General features: G+C 42.3%; 1 protein-coding gene across 1 annotated transcript in view; it reads right to left on the bottom strand.

Moving 5' to 3' along the window:
* The window catches only part of ctnnd2a (catenin (cadherin-associated protein), delta 2a), a gene marked incomplete at its 3' end in the record, with an annotated part of 597,119 nt that overhangs the window by 487,477 nt on the left and 88,748 nt on the right, over positions 1 to 20,894 (bottom strand). The window contains exon 2 of the mRNA XM_084048187.1: positions 2,564 to 2,697. Coding sequence (XP_083904313.1) covers positions 2,564 to 2,692 — 129 coding nt within the window. The 5' untranslated portion in view covers positions 2,693 to 2,697. The remainder of the gene's footprint in view (positions 1 to 2,563; positions 2,698 to 20,894) is intronic.

The following is a 20,894-nucleotide window of genomic DNA, read 5'->3' as shown; positions in this document are numbered from 1 at the left end:
AACCCAACCCCAAATGAAAAATGCACAGAATGAATGTTCATCAGAATAGTAGGATACATTCATTTGGGCTCCTTTGCGTCATATAGCACAGCTCAACTGTGGTATAGGCGCAGGCTCACACACAGCCTGACCAAGGCTGTGTGTGAGCCACCTTTGGAGTTACATCATGGCAAGGTAACTACACAACCCAAACCTCTACCAAAGTGGTCTTGCCCTTTAACATTCCATTTCCACCATTCTAATGGATTCCAGGGGTGTGTAAACATCTCTGAAGTAGCTCCATTTAGTTTCCTCTGAAGTGAGTTATGTCAGTTATGTCCAAGTATTGTCCCCGTTCGCAAAGTGCAACTTTTTCATCATCCACCTTTGTGCAATAATCCCGAACAGAGCTACACTATTGTGACAACTGGATATTCGCCCAGCTGGGTTTAACGAGACAGCAGCACAACATGAAAATCCGATGTTTCAAAAACGTGCTATCACAGATGATCCGATCATCTAATATAAAATGTAAGCTTATGCCAAGTTAACTAAACTGTTATATAGCTGATGCTGAGCTAAACATTATGTTTGATTTCGAAGTTTCTCGAGTCTTTGAGGGGCGAGTCTGAGTCGAGTCTCGAGTCTTTGAGGGGCGAGTCCGAGTCGAGTCTCGAGTCTTTGAGGGCCGTGTCCGAGTCGAGTCTCGAGTCGCATAATATGGCGACTCTTTCTTTCTTTCTCTCTTTTTCCTTTATTTATTCAGGGAAACCCATTGAGATCAAGCTCTCTTTTTCAAGGACGCCCTGATAACAAACATTTGAATCACATTACAATGTCACAACTAATTTAACAATAAAGCAAAAAAGAAAAGCAGAAGCATAAAACAACAGTAAAATAATCGCAGAAGGCGGTGAATCAGACAATACAATGAGGACATGGATAACAACACAGAGATTTAAAAATCAGATGCAAATAAACAGTGTTACATGAAACAGGTGCAGTCACTATGTAGTGTGTCCTCAAGAAGCACCCTGAATGTCTCTATCGAGACCAATCACACCAGTTTCAGAGAGTCCTGAAGTTTGTTCCATTTGTGTGGAGCATATTACATGAATGCCGTTTTTCCTTGTTCACTGCTCTTACAGTACGTGGACTGGTATATCTAATGTGTGTTTGTGAACGTGTTGAGTGACCAGTAACCTTTGGTTCCAAAGGTTACTGGTCACTCAACACTCGAGTGCGAGTCTTTGACTCGAGTCCCCATCTCTGCCCCCTAACCCCCCCTTCCGGGTCTCACATGCACCATGTCACACTGCCCATTACCTAAGAGCACGGTCGCTACCTTTGAGTGCTTCCCATTGAGTAATTGCTTCGGGTTTTAATGACTTTTCCAATTACGTCTACTTGGCTTCAGCTCTCTCTTCACCCTATAATCTCTAACATTTTCCTCCATTAGGCTTTCCCCTGCACACCCATCAATCAACCGACTTGACTTGTTCTATTCTTTTTTGTAACAGCTCTACGACAAAGCCTCTGAACAAAGCACAGAGATAAAGAGAAGAATGGAGGCCAGAGGTGCAAAGACTGAGCCAGACAGAGAGCGGCAGAGAGAGATAAGAGGGTCACGCGTGTGTTCGTGCTATGTACTGAAAAAACTAACGCTGTGGTGATATACAGAATGTACTGTGGTCCTTATTCAGAAATTCAGCTTCAGTTTCACCCAGCTGATGACTGCTCAGGTGGTAATATAAGCACAGCTAGCTTTACTCTTACAACACGCATGGCGTTATGAAAATGTATGAGATCATCACGCAATAGAGGCAGTGGAACACTACAACCGGCTTTACCAAGTCAATAGCAAACGTTGAAGTAGATTATTCAGACTCAAGTATATGACTGCATTTTACACAGATAGTGTACATGTACAGCAAGCAATCACTATGCAAACACACTGATGACCACTTGTCAAAGGCAAACCATGTAACTATTGAACAAAGGCTTAAAGGGTTAATCCATTGAGACCGGGAACGCATCTGTGTCATTTTCAGATTTCTTTGGCTATTCAAAAACAGCAGATCTACAAGCACATAGCGTTGTTTTGTTTTAACCGTGAATATTTGTGAAAATCTTTGAATAAATATATTTTTAACTAAAATCTTTGCTTTTGGGGGGGTCCCTGGACCATTTCTTTTTAGATGGGGGTCTGTGGCCAAATACAAATTATTTTGGGGGTCCTTGATATGAAAAAGATATATATTTTTTAACTGTCAGGATTTATAAGGCATTTATAGATGCGTTCCCGGGTTGAATGGGTTAATGGGCTAAGCCGCCACCCATAGCAGTATCACACAAATCTGGTGGTTTGAGAGATACACTAGTACTAGCCTCGCGTGGCCAGACAATATCACACGACACACTGCGTGGATATTAGTCTGGTCCCTATCAACGCTCCCACCACACACACACACGCACATGCACACACACACACACACACGCGCACACGCACACGCACACGCACAAACACAAACACAAACACACACACACACACACACACACAAACACACACAGAGAGAATGCCTACCTGCTCTTTGACAGAGGCCAGGATAGCGGAGGCCGTCTCTGTCTCGGATCCGTCCCCGTTGGAGGCTGGCATGGCGGGGGGCACCGTGGCCCCCTTCTCCTGCTCCGCAGGCTGGTCTGGCACCGGCATCGCTCCTGCACGTACACAAAACATCAATGTCACTATTGTTGATATTGACAAAAGATTTGCACAAATTGTCACGATTTTTTTTTTAAATAGCAGATCTACAAGTTCGTAGCCTGGCACGAAGTGACGTGCTATGAGCTTGCAGATCTGATATTTAAAAAAATAATCAAAAACAAAATAAAAGAAATTATTCTTTATTTTTTTTGTTTTTTTTTGTTTTTCCGTTTTTCCGTTCTTTAGAAAGAACCAGGAGAGAACATTTTCCAAAAAGTTGCTGCTCCATTCACTTCAATGTTAAAAAATAAACGGAGAAATAAATAAAAATGTTCCTATGTTTTACAATGTAAACTGCTGGCAGTTTTTGAGTACTATTTTTGAAAAACCCTGGCAGTTTAAGAGTTAATGGGTTAACTACTTTCACTACATTTTTAAAAAATATCTGCAAGCTCACAAGCTTGTAGATCGGTTATTTTCACTCATTTTACGTGACACTACGTCGCATTCATTTACTTAAAAAATAAAATTTAAAAATATAGAGATTGTAGAAGGCTAGGTGAACAGAGGAGACAAACCAAACACTGAAGTTGTGCAAATGCATTTTCTTCTCGCAAGATCTTTCTTTCAATAATATGTCCAAAAATAATGTTTAAAAAACTATTACATTAAAAAAAACTAAAACATTTAACGAACATGCTTATTGTCAAGCAAACAGTGCAAAGATAATCTGTCTTTATCAGTATTTAGAGCAGAGCGCCGCAGCAGCATGGTGCCCCATGTTACCTCTCTCATGTCTGAGACCAGAATGACTGAAACACCCTAACCTGGGCCTCTGCTTGCTGGCACAAACCAACAGTCCAGTCCGTATAGCAAAGGAACACTAGACTAGACAACTTCACCTACAGCTCAAGTGAAAAGAACCAAGAAACCCTTTCTCAAAACATTACAGAGAATAGCATGCATCAACAAGGTAAGAAGCAGGCTACTCATTTTTTCAAACTTAGTATTAACGATTTATACTTTTCACAGCAAAATGCAACCTCCCCTGGTAAGTGGTACGCTCCAATTACATCACCCCCACTATAAAAGGAGCACTGCGCTTCCTGTCACTCTTTTAATACAGCCATACCAGGAAAAGGAAATGGTATAAGTATGTTTGTTTGTTTAGCCATGATGTGCGTTTTACCTCAAATCAATAAATGTGTATGTTCCAACCAACGTCTGTATGTGTCGTTTGTAATAGGAATTGAACATGAAATGCATGATTAGAATGTAAACTAAGAAATAATAATTTAATGGTGAGATCTGTAACTAAAGGTCATGTACTGCAAAAAGTAACAGAAGGAAATGATGAATATGCTGCAACATGAAATACTTGGTAAATATGCATCATGATAAACAGAACATAATAACTGAACACAATGTATGCAGCTGTAATAAAAGGTAAAGTGTGCCCACGGCAGGCCACAGAGAAATGAGGTTTCTGCCCGACAGCAGCAATAATATTGTTGCTGTCGGGCATACTGAACATCGACCTCAAGCTCGGACATCGACCTCAAGCTCGGCGGCGTGCATATCGCCGAAGACCTGAGGGCGTGAGTGGGAAGTCGGTCGGATCATACTGTGTGTAGGGTTAGGATCCTTCATGGATTTCTCCGATTCCAACTGGAGGAATCGAAGAAACCTGATCCAACATTGAGGAACCAGAATTGATTCCATCACATTTGGAACCTTTTCCACTGTCAGTGGTTCTCAAACTTTTTCATTTCAAGGAGTTATCACTCTTAAGAGTGTACAAATGGAAGGGTATAGGGTTCCTGTACGGTGCCATGGCATTATTCCGGCGGCCCATTGGTCCGACAGGCCCACTATAAGACAGTTGTCTCAAACATCAAGGACCCTGTGGTGTGGGTGATGGCTGATTTTAGGCAGGACACTCCTGGCCTCAGCCCAAAGGATTGGGCTCTGAGCTGGGTGTGACTGCTCACCTGTTGTGCATTGATCTAATCGATACACAACAGGCTAAATCAGTCATCGTCACACTTAGTTGGGAGATATTGATTGATTGAAAAATGTATTGGTAGTTTGCAAAACAAAAAACAGGAAAGTACAGTTCAATACAATGTCTGCTAAGAGGATTTTTTTCCATTGGGGTCCTTTGTACTCAATTCATCGAAATTCATCGAGGGAGCCTCTGTCATGACAGAAATTGTAGTAAATCTGCTCTGGCTTGTACCATCTTGCCACTCTACAATAAATGCTTTCTACCCGACTGTGTCTCTATGTGTCGGAGGAACCAAGCCACAGAGGTGGCTTAAAGACCCCAAATTAATTTTAATATTTTTTTGCCAGCCCCAAGAGAAGATTTGTCAACATCTTTAGCAATATTTGTAATTTGTTTTCAAAAATAGCAGATAGTTGAATAGGCTCTGTTACATAACTGTAGACGGGATTTACAGAAGGTGACATATTCACTTCCTGTTCCGGTTCAGTTTCCCATAGCTTCGTTCAATTGCAGATTTGATACGGAAGGTGTCAAACGTGTTTCCGGTTCAAATCTGAATCTGCTGAATCTGCTGCTGCCAAGCAAACTTTGAACAGAGCTTAGATCTTCTCGGGCGTCAAGGCAGGGAAGTCTGCCTGGAAGTCCATATTTGGGCAACGGTTTGCACTGTGTCTGTGCTATGTCACGGCCAAGGCAGGCATAGGCCTATATATAACGACGTCCACCAGCGGGCTGCTCCATGTTTACAGGAAGAATCAAAAGACACATCAAGGGTATTCTGATTTGGTAGCGATATAGCATACAATTTGTAATTTCTATTTCATAGTTTAGAAGTTCTATATTTTGGCATTTGAAAATTTGTGATTGGAGTGATTTACGAAGTGATGGAAAACTCTTTAAGTGTGGGGGTTGGGGATCCTCCCTCTTTAACCAATGATGAAGTCCGTTGTAATAGTTGTTATGAAAAGCAAATGAGGGAACATTCTTCAGGTGAGAACAATGAGAGTGCATGCAGGAAAAACGACTCTTCTACCAATGATGACGTCCGTTGTCATAATTGTGAAAAGCTGGTGGAACATTCTTTACGAGTGAAGATTGAGAGTTCCTACAGGAAAAATGACTTTGCCAGCGAACCAGTCCGTTATACAGACTATGAAAATCAAATGATGGAACATTCTTTAGGAGTGAAGAATGAGAGAGCACACAGGAAAAATGACTATACAGACTATGAAAATCAAATGATGAACTTTGAGAGTGCGTACAGGAAAAACTACTCCTTTACCAATAATGAGGTTCGTCGCATAGACTCCGAAAACCAGCGGCTGCTTCGTATCCTGGCGACCATGTCTCCCAGGCCCCTCAGAGTGGGTAGTCGGAGGATAAAAAGATATGACAGTGACCTCTACCGACGGTACCAGGAGGAGGTTATGGGAAGGAAGTACAGTGAGGCAGTACCCCAATATGAGGCTCCCCCTTCAGGCGACCAGAGCCCCGTGGAGATTGCACCGGAGCCAGTGCAGGAGCCAGTGCAGGAGCCAGTGCAGGAAACACAGGAGCTGCCCGCAGAGCCGGAGGTCAAGGAAGAAGAGGAACCACAAGAGGTGCCTGCAGAGCCGGAGATAACCCAAACGAAACAAGAGGAGGAGGAGGAGGAGGATTTACTTAAGGAGGAAGATGAGACCCCCCCTGTGTTCTGGGATCAGGAGAAAGCACAATTGTTATTAGAATTGACTGGGAAGCAGGAGGAGTGGGATGAGAAGGAAACCTTACTTAAAGAGGAGATGAAGGACATGAAAAAAACCCACGATGTGAAGAAAACGCAGCTGAAAGAAAAGATGTCCGACATGAAGCAGACCTTCGAAGATGAGAAAGAAGATATGCGGGCAAAATTTAAAGAACAACTGGCTAAAGCCAAGGAGAAATTGGTTGAGGAGATATACATCGCAGAGGAAAAGATTAAGCTCTTGGAGAAAGACAAGGTGACCCTCAAGAAGCTCCGAATTAAATTGGCTAAGAAGGACGAAGAGGCAGCGGCCCAATCACAGAGTCTGTCTGAGACGGCGGACGTAAGCAGCAGTCTGAGTGACGAGAATGAAAGACTCAGAGACACTCTGTCTGAGAAGGAGGACGAGCTGATGACCCTCGAAGCGAATCTGGATGAGAGTGAAGCACTGAGAAAGACCCTCAAGGCAGAGGTCAACAGGCTCTCTGACACTCTGTCCGAGAAGGAGGAAGATAACACAGACTTCAAAGAGACTCTGTCTCAGAATCAAAACGAGATTAACGTCCTCCAAGACAGTGTTTCAGAGAAGGAGGCAATGATCACCGCCCTCCAAGAGTCTTTTTCCGAGAAGGAAGCAGAGCTCAAAAAAGTCACAGATATTATGACAGAGAAGCACAAAGTCTGGGAAAAGCACAGAGAGGAGTGGAAAATTAAGGAAAAGGACATGAAGGCTGGGCACCGGGCGTTGCTCAACGAAAACTACGAGAAAGAACAAAACCTCCAGTCAGAACTGGACCTAAACAAGCAACATCTAAGAAGAAGTAGGGCGTTTAGTGAAGATCTTAATAAGAGGTGTAAGGAACTCACAGGGCACCTGATGCTCATCAAGGACTTTCACAGTACCCAGGCTACGGTCAGGAAAGAACAGGATGAGGAAATGAGTGACGTATGCAAAGAAGAAGAGGAAAAGACAGAAGTAGAAGAACCAGAAGAAGCAGAATGCGATGACGATTGCCCGTGCTGCCGTGTTGAGCATGTTGAGGACCCGAATCATGTTGAGAATCCAAATGAGCAGCATGTACCCCCCGATGAGCAGCCGCCAGGAAATGAGGAAGCTGCGGGGGGAAATGACGTTTCTGGAAATGATGTTTCTGGAAATGATGCTACTGGAAATGATGCTTCTGGAAACGATGCTACTGGAAACGATGCTACTGGAAACGATGCTACTGGAAACGATGCTTCTGGAAACGATGTTTCTGTTAATGATGTTTCTGGAAATGATGCTTCTGGAAACGATGCTTCTGGAAATGCTGCTTCTGGAAACGATGCTTCTGGAAACGATGTTTCTGGAAACGACGTTTCTGGAAACAACGTTTCTGCAAAGAACGACGTTTCTGGAAACGACGTTTCTGGAAATGACGTTTCTGGAAATGACGTTTCTGGAAATGACGTTTCTGGAAATGACGTTTCCGGAAATGATGCTTCCGGAAATGATGCTTCCGGAAATGATGCTTCCGGAAATGATGCTTCCGGAAATGATGTTTGACGATAGATGGTGCAACCAACCGTTCCGTGTTTGTGGCACCCGTATGAACAGAAGTGAAAGCGGTTTTGGAGGTATGCTGTATGGAGCCCCCCTCAACATCTGATTCCAATTTGGGTATGTTTGGATGTTGCGTGCATGATATATCAATGCTGTCGGGCAGAAACCTCTTATCTCCTCTTACTTTTTTGTGTTTTTCCTTAAATGAACGCCCTTCTTGATCATAATAGAACCACACGATTGAAACGCGGCGCGACACATATTTGATATGTTATGTATCTATTTATTTTGCTGTACCAGTTTTACGGCAATTGTCGGCACCGTACGGCACCTCGCGGTCCGTGGCGTCTCTTGTTTACAATCTGAGGCAGAGGTACTTAAATATCACTGCGAGTAGCCTAGGTAGCTCGGGTATAATGGACTGCTTCCACCGACGACCAAATAGCTGCTGGTTAAGTTAAATACACGGCCAGGAACACAAGCGGGAAATACGTTGAGACTGGGATGTCTACATGACTGTGTGATTCAATATTTCGACTGCCTTCGAAAACTCCGGGCCAAAATTCTAAACACCCCGGAGCTGAAAGAGTGACTAACCTTATTGGAGCTAAGATGGAAAAGACAAAGCTTCTTTGTAGATGGTTGGAGCAAGAGAGGAATAGAAAGAAGCATCTTTCATGGGTGTGTGGACTGTGTACGCACTCTCTCTCCTCCCCCCCCTCTCTCTCTCTCAAAAAGCTATTGAGATGTTTTCTTTGTAATGCAATGACTTAATTTTGTTTTTGTTTACAATGTTGGAAAGAAGACTATGTAAGTTTAACATACATAGAAAAGCAGCTGTCTGTGTCCAGAACATTCGCATGGATGGTACTACTGTTATGTTTCAACGTCACTGATTTGCCATAGCTTCACTTGCATCTAGCCGCTCTGCAGTCCAATTCCTTATTTATTCATTTATTTATGGTTTGGTGATTTTGGTCAAAAATCTATAATTTGTTTCAAATTAATCCAACCTATAGAGTTTATTGGGAGTTTGACTGAGTGTGTTCATGCTCTCAGATTGTGTCTCATGAATGTGTTTATGTTCTTATGTTCATGTGTGTTTTTAATCTATTGGCTTTTTTGATTTGTACAAGGCACACTAACTGTATCTAACCTCAGAAACTAACCTTTCAGAGAATAAAAAAACAAACTAACACTAAAACTAATATAAACTAACTAAAACCATTTAAAAACATAAAAAACAAATAATAACCAGAGACCAGCGTCTCAAAACTAACTAAAACTAAAATGAAAAATACAAAACCTTGGTGGGGATTCGGAGTCATTTCCCACACTGCTGCAGAGCACCACAGCACACAGTGTTGATTTCGTTGACTAAAACTATGACGAAAAATGTTGGTCGACTACCTTTTTTCACTGACAAAAACTAAATAAAAACTAGGCTATGATGACTAAAACTGAGACTAAATATATTGACAATTTCGTCAAAAACTAGACTAAGATATTATGGAGGGATCTAGTGGAGAAGATATCCAGTAGAACTAAAAGACAAGTCATTTTATGTTTGGTTGCGCTCGGGGGTTGCGCTCTGAAAATAAGCAGATCTACAAGCTCACAACGCGTCGCAGCGCGACGCGTTGTGAATTACACTCCTGGACTCCTCCTCGCCCCTCCCCTCCCCTATCCTTCTCCTTTGGGGAGTGGGGGGGGGGGGACCAGAGGCGATGATTGACAGGAGAAAGGATTAATAATAATAATAACTTGAATTTATATAGCGCCTTTCAAAAACCCACAGATGCTTTACAAACAAAACTTATACAAACTATTTGCTAAAAGCCTGAGCCTGATTTGTCACAAGCTCTTGTCAATACTTTTCATAGGTTCAACATAAATCCACAGACACATTTAACCAGTTTCACTTACGCTTGTAGCAGATCTACAAGCTCACACAACGTGCAGATCTTGTAGATTGTAGAGCTTGTGCGCCGCCTATTTTTGCTACTTTTCCACAACACCCTTGTACAACAAAGTATGGCACTTAAGACCTGGAACGCATTTGTGTCACTTTAGATTTCTTTGGCTATTCAAAAATAGCAGATATACAAGCTCATAGCGCGGCACTCGGTGCCGCGCTATGAGCTTGTATATCTGCTATTTTTGAAAAATCGTGAAAAAATATTTTTTACATTTTCAAAAAACTGTTAGGATTTAGAAAACATTTTTAGGAATCTTAATGGTGCTTAATGAGTTAACAGAAAAAACATATTACAGTTAAAATATGGAGATACAAGGTTTCTGCCTGACAGCGAGGTTATGTAAGCTCATCAGAATGAGAGAGAGAGAGAAAGGCAGAGAAAGAAGAAAGAGCGAGAGAGAGAGAAATCCAGAGAAATGGGTCTCATTTTGAGGGACAGACCAGCAGCCACCATAGGGACTGGGTTTTGTCAATACAGCAGCCCTGGCTGCAGTTAGAGGCTAAATAATGAACTGATAAAGAGACTGGGATTACATAATGGAGTCTGTTACTTTACCACCGGCTGTCTGAGCCTCGCATCCCCTGATATTTCTTAGCTTCATGCCTATAGAGATGATATGAAAGCCAATATATATACGCTGTGACTGGCCTTGGTTTACTAGGAATTATCTCTGAATAAACACACACACACGCGCACACGCACACATAAACAACACGCAGTGGTGGAAAAAGTTCTCACATTTTTTACTTAAAGGACAACTTTGTTTTTTTACAACCAATGTTTATGTTTTAGATTGTAATTAAAGTAAATAAAAGATGAGTGTTAAAAAATTTAAATTTACTGCTTTCTATAGTTTTAGCAATTTTCACAATCTTTTTTACAGTGTTTTCACAGTGGGCGGGGGCATTCTGTCCGGTGGCTAAATATGTATTTTTTTAACACATTAACCCGGTGTTTTCTTTATTATTATTTACAGTAGCTCTTCTAGCCCCCAATAACTCACATCTGGCCATCTCAGACAGCCGGACCTTTTTTATTGTGTAAAAAAGGCATATTTAGCCACCGGACAGAATGCCCCCGCCCACTGTAAAAAATATCGCAAAAAATGCTAAAACTATAGAAAGCAGTAAATGAAAAAAAAATGACACTCATCATTTATTTACTTTAATTACAAGCTAAAATATAAACCTTGGTTGTAAAAAAACAAAGTTGTCCTTTAAGTAAAAGTGTCAATACTGCTATATAGAAATATATGGCAGTATTGAATTCAACATTTACTTTACAACATGTACTAGTACAAAAGTATTGGTGTCAAAATGTACTTAAAGTACCAAAAGTAGAAAGTACTCATTATGCAGAAGTTTTCCAATGTATAAAATGTATAAAAAATCTTTTGAAAATAGCAGATCTACAAGCTCACAATGCGACGCATTGTGAGCTTGTACTGTAGATCGGCTATTTTCAAATGGCCGAAATGTATATAGGGCTGAAGTGATTCATGTATGTTTTGTAATCAAAATATACAAAGTAACTAGTAACTAAAACTTTTAAAATGATTGTAGTAGAGTAAAAGTACAATATTTGCCTCCGAGATGTAGTGCAGCAAAAGTAAAAGTATTGAAAATTGGAAATACTCCAGTAAAGTAAAAACACCTCAAAACTGTGCTTAAGTACAGTACTTAAGAAATGTACTTAATTACTTTACACCACTGACAACACGTGTGGGTATATGCGTTTTGTACAGTCAATTATTAGCTTAATCTACTTACATGAACTCTCACACAACTTACTATAGTCATTATTTGTCTTGCTTTCTGCTTAAGCTCTTCTTAGACAGGTTAATTAAGGAGCAAATCCTTCAATCTGGCAGAACCTGTACAACTTACTGTAACACTAAAGGCAGACTGAGGATCTACGCGTATAAAAAGTCAATCATTCAGGACACTGACAGACAGTATAAGGCTAGTGGTTCTCAAAGTGGGGTCCGGGGACCCCCAGAGGGGGTACGAGCATCGATGCCATCAGGACACTGACTGACAGTATAAGGCTAGTGGTTCTCAAAGTGGGGTCCGGGGACCCCCAGAGGGGGAACGAGCATCGATGCCATCACGGAACTGATTACCAAGTTATAATTTTACATACGGCATAGCCTGTATGTTCCTGAACCAATCAGAAGGTCCCAACCCCTACAGTAGGTGTTAATTTAACACTGAGAGCGTGCAATATTTGGACCCTTGGTGGGCCCACGGACCAGACGTTGGGAAACCAGTGATGTAGGCTATACAGAATGATAAAAAAAACCTTTGTGATTTGGTGCTCAGACACAGGTGCTTATATGCTCAGAAAATTGCCAACAATTGGGCTGTCACATATATAAAGCCTGTGTTGACACATTGTCATCAAATGTCACAGTAGGGCCCCCTCCACACACACACACACACACACACACACACACACACACACACACACACACACACACACACACACACACAGACACACACACACACACACACACACACACACACACACACACACACACACACACACACACCTCTAGAAATTATTTTCCTTGGGCTATTGTGGATGGATAAGCTGCCACTGAATGGACATGTTGTGTCCCCCGCAGGAATACAATGTAGCAGGAACGTAGGGCTTAGAGGGGGGGAGCTTTTGTATTCCAGGGGACGCATTTAATTGTGGCGCATTGGGGCTGATTTGAGTCGTGACACGCATGATGGCTTCCTGTTGAGCTGAGGAGGAGGAGGAGGAGTGACATTTTGTGCGGCTATGGCCCAGATAAACACATAAAAAAGCTCAAAAAGCCTCCTGTTTCTGACAGCCTAGGCAGAGGCCTCGGCATTACAGTATACCTTCCAGAAGAACCAACTGCTAAAAACAAAATCGGAAACCAAAAGTTTTAGTTAATCCATTCAATCCGGGAACGCATCTGTGTATTTTTGGGGAAATAATTGTGAAAATGTGTGCAAATTTGAATAAATATATGTATTCTATGTGAACATTTGTAACTCAAATCTTTGCTTCTGGGGGTCCCTGGAACAAAATATTTTGAGATGTGGGTCGGCAGCCAAATACATATCTAAAAATGTTCTGAATCCTAACAGTTTGTTGCTATATCAGTGGTGCTCCAACTTTTCCATGTCAAGGACCACCCAAAATGATATGTATTACCCCCATCTCAAAATATGTTGTTCCAGGGACCCCACAGAAGCACAGATCAGAGTAAAAAATATTCACTTTAAAACATATATATTCAAAGATTGGTAGTACAGTACTTTGTATTAATTCAATACATTCACTGTGGATAGACTGTGCATAATACTCATTCATATTATATTCACTGCTGATAGACTGATAGTTCCCCATCGATGATTTCATTGGTAGGCAGGTTTTTGAACTGTCAATAGTCCACCAATGAGATGCATGAGTGAGTACATGGACATTGTGCCGAGGACCAATCATATATGAAGATACTGTAAGGTTGAAAATGCGTGAGGTGCTCCCTTAACCACTGCTTATATACTTATACGATGAATAGGGAAAATAGCCGTCGAATTGTGAGCTATCAGCTCAGAATGTGTTTTGCGACGAGTTGAGTATTCTAGAGGCTTGCGTTCAAGCTCTAAAATGGACATGAAAGTGTCATAAAATCATTGTTATTCTGAACCACTAGAGATGTAGCACTTTATGATAATCCAGAGCTCTTGTTGTTCCCAGAAATTGACATATTTTCCTCTCATCTAAATAAATGGATATGCAGTATTCCTAGAGGGAGTCGGGTGTCATAGGAGCAAACAGCAGTGTGAATGACACACAGAAGATGTAACAGGTAAGAGTAGATTCATCACATGGGGATTCCAGGCTATAAACTACTGTACTGCATTTCTGTTTCTGGAAAGTTAGCCTGCTGAAATATAAGACATTGTTTTTGCATTTATATATACCGGTACATAAAATTAAAATAAAATAAGTTTGAAATATTGTTTGAAATTAGTACCAGACCCTGAACTGTCCACAGCCCTCCTCTGAGACACAACGGCGCGACGCGTTGTGAGCTTGTAGATCGGCTATTTTCAGCATGCAACCAAGTGTAAAATCAGCCATTATACGTCACCATCAAGGCACCGCCAAAATACATTTTAGTCGACTAAATCAACGGTAGATTTGGTCAACTATAATCTTATGACATTTAGACGACGAAAACTAGACAGAAACTAAAACATTTCAGATGACTAAAATATGACTAAAACAAAATGGAATTTTATTCAAAACACTATGACTAAAAACTAAATCAAAATGAGCTGTCAAAATCAACACGGCCCCGAACACAGGGCCAATTGTGTTCGCACAGACGCTCGACAAAGCCGGATGCACCACGGTGGGTTCGAACCCACAACCTCCGTGGTGGTGGTGGGCAGGGACTTTATACCACTGCACCACCCGAACGGCAAAAATAGTGCCATCTTATAATGAGCATTAATGAGGACCAATTATATGTAGATAGGATATCTGCTATTTCCACTATGTACTGTATGACATTTTTTTAACATGGAAACGATTATGACAATTATGCAAAATAATTGTGATTTCGTGACTACTAATTGAAGCCGAGGCCGAATTGGGCCAAATCGCATGGATGAGCCCTGACAGCACATGGTTGGTGCTACAGACTCCAAATTTCGCACACAGATAGCTCAGACCTTTGCCTACGATCTTAGCTAGGCCTCGACCCGACCCGATACACAGTTTTTCGGATCCGGCACGAAAGGTTTGGAATCTCCGTATGCGGAGATGACTGACATCGGGCTGTTCCGGAGCAAGCGCTGACTCATTGTGACATCACTTCATAAAAGGCATCACATACACTAGATGAGTCAACAAAAAATCTCTGAGTATGGCATAAACTATAGTCTTTCTTCCTCTCACTCCGAGGTGACAGATGAAAGTATATAAGCCGGCTTCTAAGCTAAGTCCAGCACTCTTGACAGACCTCTGCATATAGTCTATAAGCAGCTCTCAAAAAAATGAGTACTCCAGAAAAGCTACCAAAGCTAAACCCCGGTGAAGGAGAAATAATTCGTAACAACTTGGTACTTCTAAATTATCAGTGCAAGTTCATGGAAAGCCGGAAGGAATTGCAGGATCAGGCCTTCAAGACATCGACTCAAGTCCTTCTTTATATACAAAAACTGGAGCAGGAAAAAAGAAAAATGAACCAAAGAATTACAAAACTCAATTGGGATGCGAAATGGAAAGCTAATAAGGCTGTTGCTGGGGATCAGATGGGACAGTCAACATCTGCTGGCCAGACAGGAGGAGCAGACGGAGGAGGAGACAGTGTTCCTGGGGAGCAGATGGAACAGTCAACATCTGGTGGGAAGACAGGAGGAGCAGACAGAGGAGGAGACAGTTTTTTTGATGAGATCGGTGATGAAGAATTAATTAACTGTGCTGCTTTTACTGAAGAAAACAAGGATCAGTCAAGATCTTTGTTGTTGGATGAGGTGCAGACGGGGGAGACAAACATAAGACAAGCTAAATCAACAGCACAAGACCAACAAAAAACAAGTTCTCCAAAAAAACTCAAGCTGAACTCTCCCGCTACAAAAAAGAAAAGAGCAACAAAGCGTGGGACTGGGATGATGACTTGAATGATGCAGATTTATGCAGGCTGCATATTCTGCTTAAAGAAGAAACAAACAAAAAGCGACAGAGATATATGCCATATATGGGCATAAAAGGACACATACAAACAGATACATAGATCCCCATATATGGGCATGAAAGGGAAACAGACAGACAGATCCAGAGATCTCCATAATAAAGTCAAAACGGGTCCAATGACAACAGGTATAATGGGGTTTGCATTAAAGGGGGAACCGGCACTGTGTCGGCAACACAGTCGAAGGCACAGACAGATACAGAGATCTCCATTATGGGCATAAAGGGACACAGACAACCAGATACAGAGATCTCCATATATGGGCATAAAACTATGACAACAGGTATAATGGGGTTTGCATCAAAGGGGGAACCGGCACTGTGTCTGAAACACAATTTCGCACGCAGATAGCTCAGACCTTTGCCTACGTTCTTAGCTAGGCTTCGACCCGACCCGATATGCGGTTTTCCGGAACTAACGCAAAAGGTTTGGAATCTCCGTATGCGGAGATGACTGACATCGGGCTGTTTCGGAGCAAGCGCTGACTCATTGTGACATCACTTCATAAAAGGCTCTGACATCACATACGCTAGATGAGTCAACACAAAATCTCTCTGAGTGTCCATATATGGAAACATCAACGTGCTGACCTCAGTATGACATCAGACCGTACATAGATGATGACGGGTTCATCTATAAAATAGATGAACCCATCATCATATTATAAGAGGACACTCAATGCAGCTGCTGCAACAGCAGCAACAACAGATAACCCTGATCGGGACAGTCAGCCGGGAAACAGCCACACCCTGTCATTGGATGTGACCATGGCAACAGCTAACCCCAGTGACAGCTGGACACCCGCCACCAAAAAACGACGCATGGAACCACGCAGAAAAACCTCAATGAGCAAGAGGACACACAATGCCAAAATGCATCGTGCGCGTCGAGCAGCTGCAGATGAAGCAACAGATAACCCTGATCAAGACAGTCAGCCTGGAAAACTCAGTGACAGCTGGACACCCCCCACCAAAAAACTACGCATGGAACCATGCAGAAAAACCTCATTGAGCAAGAGGACACACAATGCCAAAATGCATCGTGCACGTCGAGCAGCTGCAGCTGCAGCAGCAACAACAGATAACCCTGATCGGAAGAGTCAGCCGGGAGACAGCCACACCCTGTCATTGGATGTGACCATGGCAACAGCTAACCCCAGTGACAGCTGGACACCCGCCACCAACAAACGACGCTATACATCACAAAGAAGAACACAAAAGGTAAAAAACTTTAGAAGAGCGTGGACACTGCCACAACAACTCACAGAAATAGTTGTCTTTCAAATACCTGCAATGGATTGCATCTGCATTTCATGCAAGGCTGAAATGTTCCCCTGGGAAACATCCAAACCTTCTGGCGCAAATAAAACCTTCGGTGCCTGTTGCAATTATGGGAAAAAATACAACTTCAGCCATTCAAGGACCCCCCTCCTGCACTTAAAGATCTGTTTGACAGAACCTCACCACAGTCCAGGCAATTTATGGACAACATCAGACAGTATAATGGCTTAGTCTCTATGGCTTCAAAGCATGTGTCTGGTAGGATCATGGAGTTCAAAAAAGGAATTAAACCGTTTAAGATGAGTGGCCAAATGTACCACATCACTCCCTCAGCGATCTTTCCTGACAGCACTAACAAACCCAAATTCTCACAAATCTTTGTATTTGATCAAGACATGACAAGGGCATTACTGACAACATTGTTTATAGCGAACTCCTTTAGGATAATGGGCATAAATGGACACAGACAGACACAGAGATCTCCATATACGGGCATAAAAGGGACACACCCAGACACATACAGAAATGTCCATATATCACAGACACAGATAGCTCCATATATGGGCATAAATGCACACACAGATGGGCATAAATGGACACAGGCAAACAGATGGCCAAAACGGGTCCTATGACAACAGGTATAATGGGGTTTGATTTAAAGGGTGGAGCATTCATTCCCTATTTACATCGTTCCTGTGTAGGCCGGTCCCCGACTAGACCCTCGGCCACCCGAAGGGCTAGACCCTCGGCCGCCCGAAGGGCGGCCGAGCTTCTAGTCACAAATAATTGCGACTGGGCGATTATACTGTATGCTAAATGTGACAAGGTCTACTTGAGCATGTGCTGCTAACGTTGAATGATCTGAGCTCATAATAGCTGAGAGTATATCTATAAGAAATGTTGTATTTGTCTCAATTCTTCGGCTGGCAGAACAACCATCATAGACATTCATGGCTGTCTTCTCAGAGTTGGTGGATACACACACACACACGCACGCACACACACACACACACACACACACACACACACACACACACACACACACACACACACACACACACACACACACACACACACACACACACACACACACACACACACACACACACACACACACACACACACACACACACACACACACACACACAGCCAGAGGTTATCAACACAATGGCTCACACAATCAAAGGGTCAGGCATGAGAGCCATGTTTGCTTCTGATCCATGTTGCACTCCTTCTGACCCGCCAGGCCAACACACACCTGCTCTTTTTACAATCCAACACACACACACACACACACCCACACACACACGCACACACACGTTTGCACTACTATACTTGAGAGGACATCAGCATTTTATGACGTCATTGAAAATACCTGAAAACAGCCAAAATATTGCCCAAGAAATTGCAGATCTACAAGCTCACAACACGTTGTGAGCTTGTAGATCTGCTATTTTCCGGTGCGCGACACCAGTGCACAACTAAGCATGAATGCGGCATAACTCCAACCCTAACCTCGCATCACCAGACTTTCCACCGCGGAGGAAAGGCTGGTATTCGTTCTAAACCACACATTTTTGTTCCACAAATAATGCGAATGAATTTGTTTATTCTCAATATCGGGCTAAGAGTTAGAATAAAAGAAGAACATACTAAACGATTATCATACCAAAAGAAACGAAACGATTATATCAAACTAAACCAGTTTTAAAGTAGGGGAATCATTTTGGAGATGCACGGCGCCGGTGGTTCAGGCCGCCTGATGACGTTAAGTTATTTCTGTTCACTTTTGTAGCAAATCACGTACTTCCTGCCTTGAGCAGTGGCTACGGTTGCTAAAGCCCAATGAAAAAGGGGGTCGAGAGATGTTGGTGTTTTAAGCTAATCACTCAAATCAGTTGTCTTTTAGATATTTATTCACTAAATCACACATAATACATAAATCGAATACATAAGTTACATGGTCAGTTACAGATAGACCTGGCGCTGGTTCATTAAGTCAGCGTCAGGCTATGGTATAAACAGACGTTAGTTACATCACTTAGACAGACCGGTTAGGTTATTAAACCTGTAAGAAAACAAAACACAGAGAACAACAATATTAAATGACGTGAATCCTCATCCCATTATGAACACATCAGAGTTATAATCGTTACATAGTTAATTCTCACTTACTTTAGTCCATCCATTCTCTCGCCAAGTTGTTAGCAAACTGTACTAGGTCCCATACCCTAGCACAGCTCAATCGAATCTAAAGGCTTTCTCCCAAGACAAGCTATTATCAACTTTACACATAAGATCCGCCTTTAGGGCAGGCAGATCTTCTCCCATGAGGCATTGCTCTTGGTAATGTACTTTGTTTCAAATGTCCTGTTGGAGAAATTGGTGAGTTGGTCTAGTGGAACCTTAGCGGTAATAGACCCCCTGGTGAGGTAGCAGCTTCAAAGGGCCCCTTGCATACCAAGCGGGGGAAGGTTGAAGATAAGGGACAAAGGCTTTGTGTGGCAAGGAACAGTACAGTACCAAGAGCAATGCCTCATGGGAGAAGATCTGCCTGCCCTAAAGGCGGATCTTATGTGTAAAGTTGATAATAGCTTGTCTTGGGAGAAAGCCTTTAGATTCGATTGAGCTGTGCTAGGGTATGGGACCTAGTACAGTTTGCTAACAACTTGGCGAGAGAATGGATGGACTAAAGTAAGTGAGAATTAACTATGTAACGATTATAACTCTGATGTGTTCATAATGGGATGAGGATTCACGTCATTTAATATTGTTGTTCTCTGTGTTTTGTTTTCTTACAGGTTTAATAACCTAACCGGTCTGTCTAAGTGATGTAACTAACGTCTGTTTATACCATAGCCTGACGCTGACTTAATGAACCAGCGCCAGGTCTATCTGTAACTGACCATGTAACTTATGTATTCGATTTATGTATTATGTGTGATTTAGTGAATAAATATCTAAAAGACAACTGATTTGAGTGATTAGCTTAGAACACCAACCTCTCTCGACCCCCTTTTTCATTGGGCTTTAGCAACCGTAGCCACTGCTCAAGGCAGGAAGTACGTGATTTGCTACAAAAGTGAACAATTTCCGCTTCGACCGAATCAGAATGAGAAAATGGTATTGATCCCAGGCTACTCCAACCCTAACCCCTAAACCTAACCTGTAAATGTCTCATCCCCACTTCTAACCAAAACCTGAACCAAACATATGTTTGTAACCACAGAAACAACAAATTCACTTGTGAGGACCAGGAAAAGTGTCCTCCACAATGTTTATTTCTCAAATTCTACTACACGTGTGGGGGACGTTTAGCCCTCACAAGTATAGTGATACAAGTACACACACACACACACACACACACACACACACACACACACACACACACACACACACACACACACACACACACACACACACACACACACACACACACACACACAGGCGCTCTTCTGAGGTGCACTGAGGCATCGTGTTGTCTCCCGTTGGCTCCCTGACCCCCTCGGCTGTCTAACTCCATGCCTTGTTTGCTCTGCCATCCTGCCCTCTCCTCCATTCTCTTTTCTCTCTCCTCCATTCTTCTCTCTCCTCTCTCCCTCTTCCTCTCCCTCTCTCTCTCTCTCTCTCTCTCTGGGATAAAAACATCCTCCATCACCCTTCTTGACAGAAACACAGAATATCGCCGTCCAGTGTAAACCTTGTATGTCCATTAAACGTGTTACTTTTCAGGAAATGGAAAAAATAACCTGATGTGTTCCAATGGATCCAATGTAGTTGTTATTTAGTTACAGGCTCTTTGATACTTTTCATTGGTTCAATATCTATAAAACAGACTTAATTAATTACTTTCTTTAGTTTTTTTTGTTTTTTTTCAGAAAAAAAGATCTACAAGCTCACAACGCGTCACGATCTGCACATCGCATCGATCGGCTATT

Source organism: Gymnoscopelus microlampas (genome assembly GCF_963454915.1).
Source record: "Gymnoscopelus microlampas genome assembly, chromosome: 22".
Taxonomy (NCBI): domain Eukaryota; kingdom Metazoa; phylum Chordata; class Actinopteri; order Myctophiformes; family Myctophidae; genus Gymnoscopelus; species Gymnoscopelus microlampas.
This window is presented reverse-complemented; position numbering and strand designations above follow the sequence as displayed.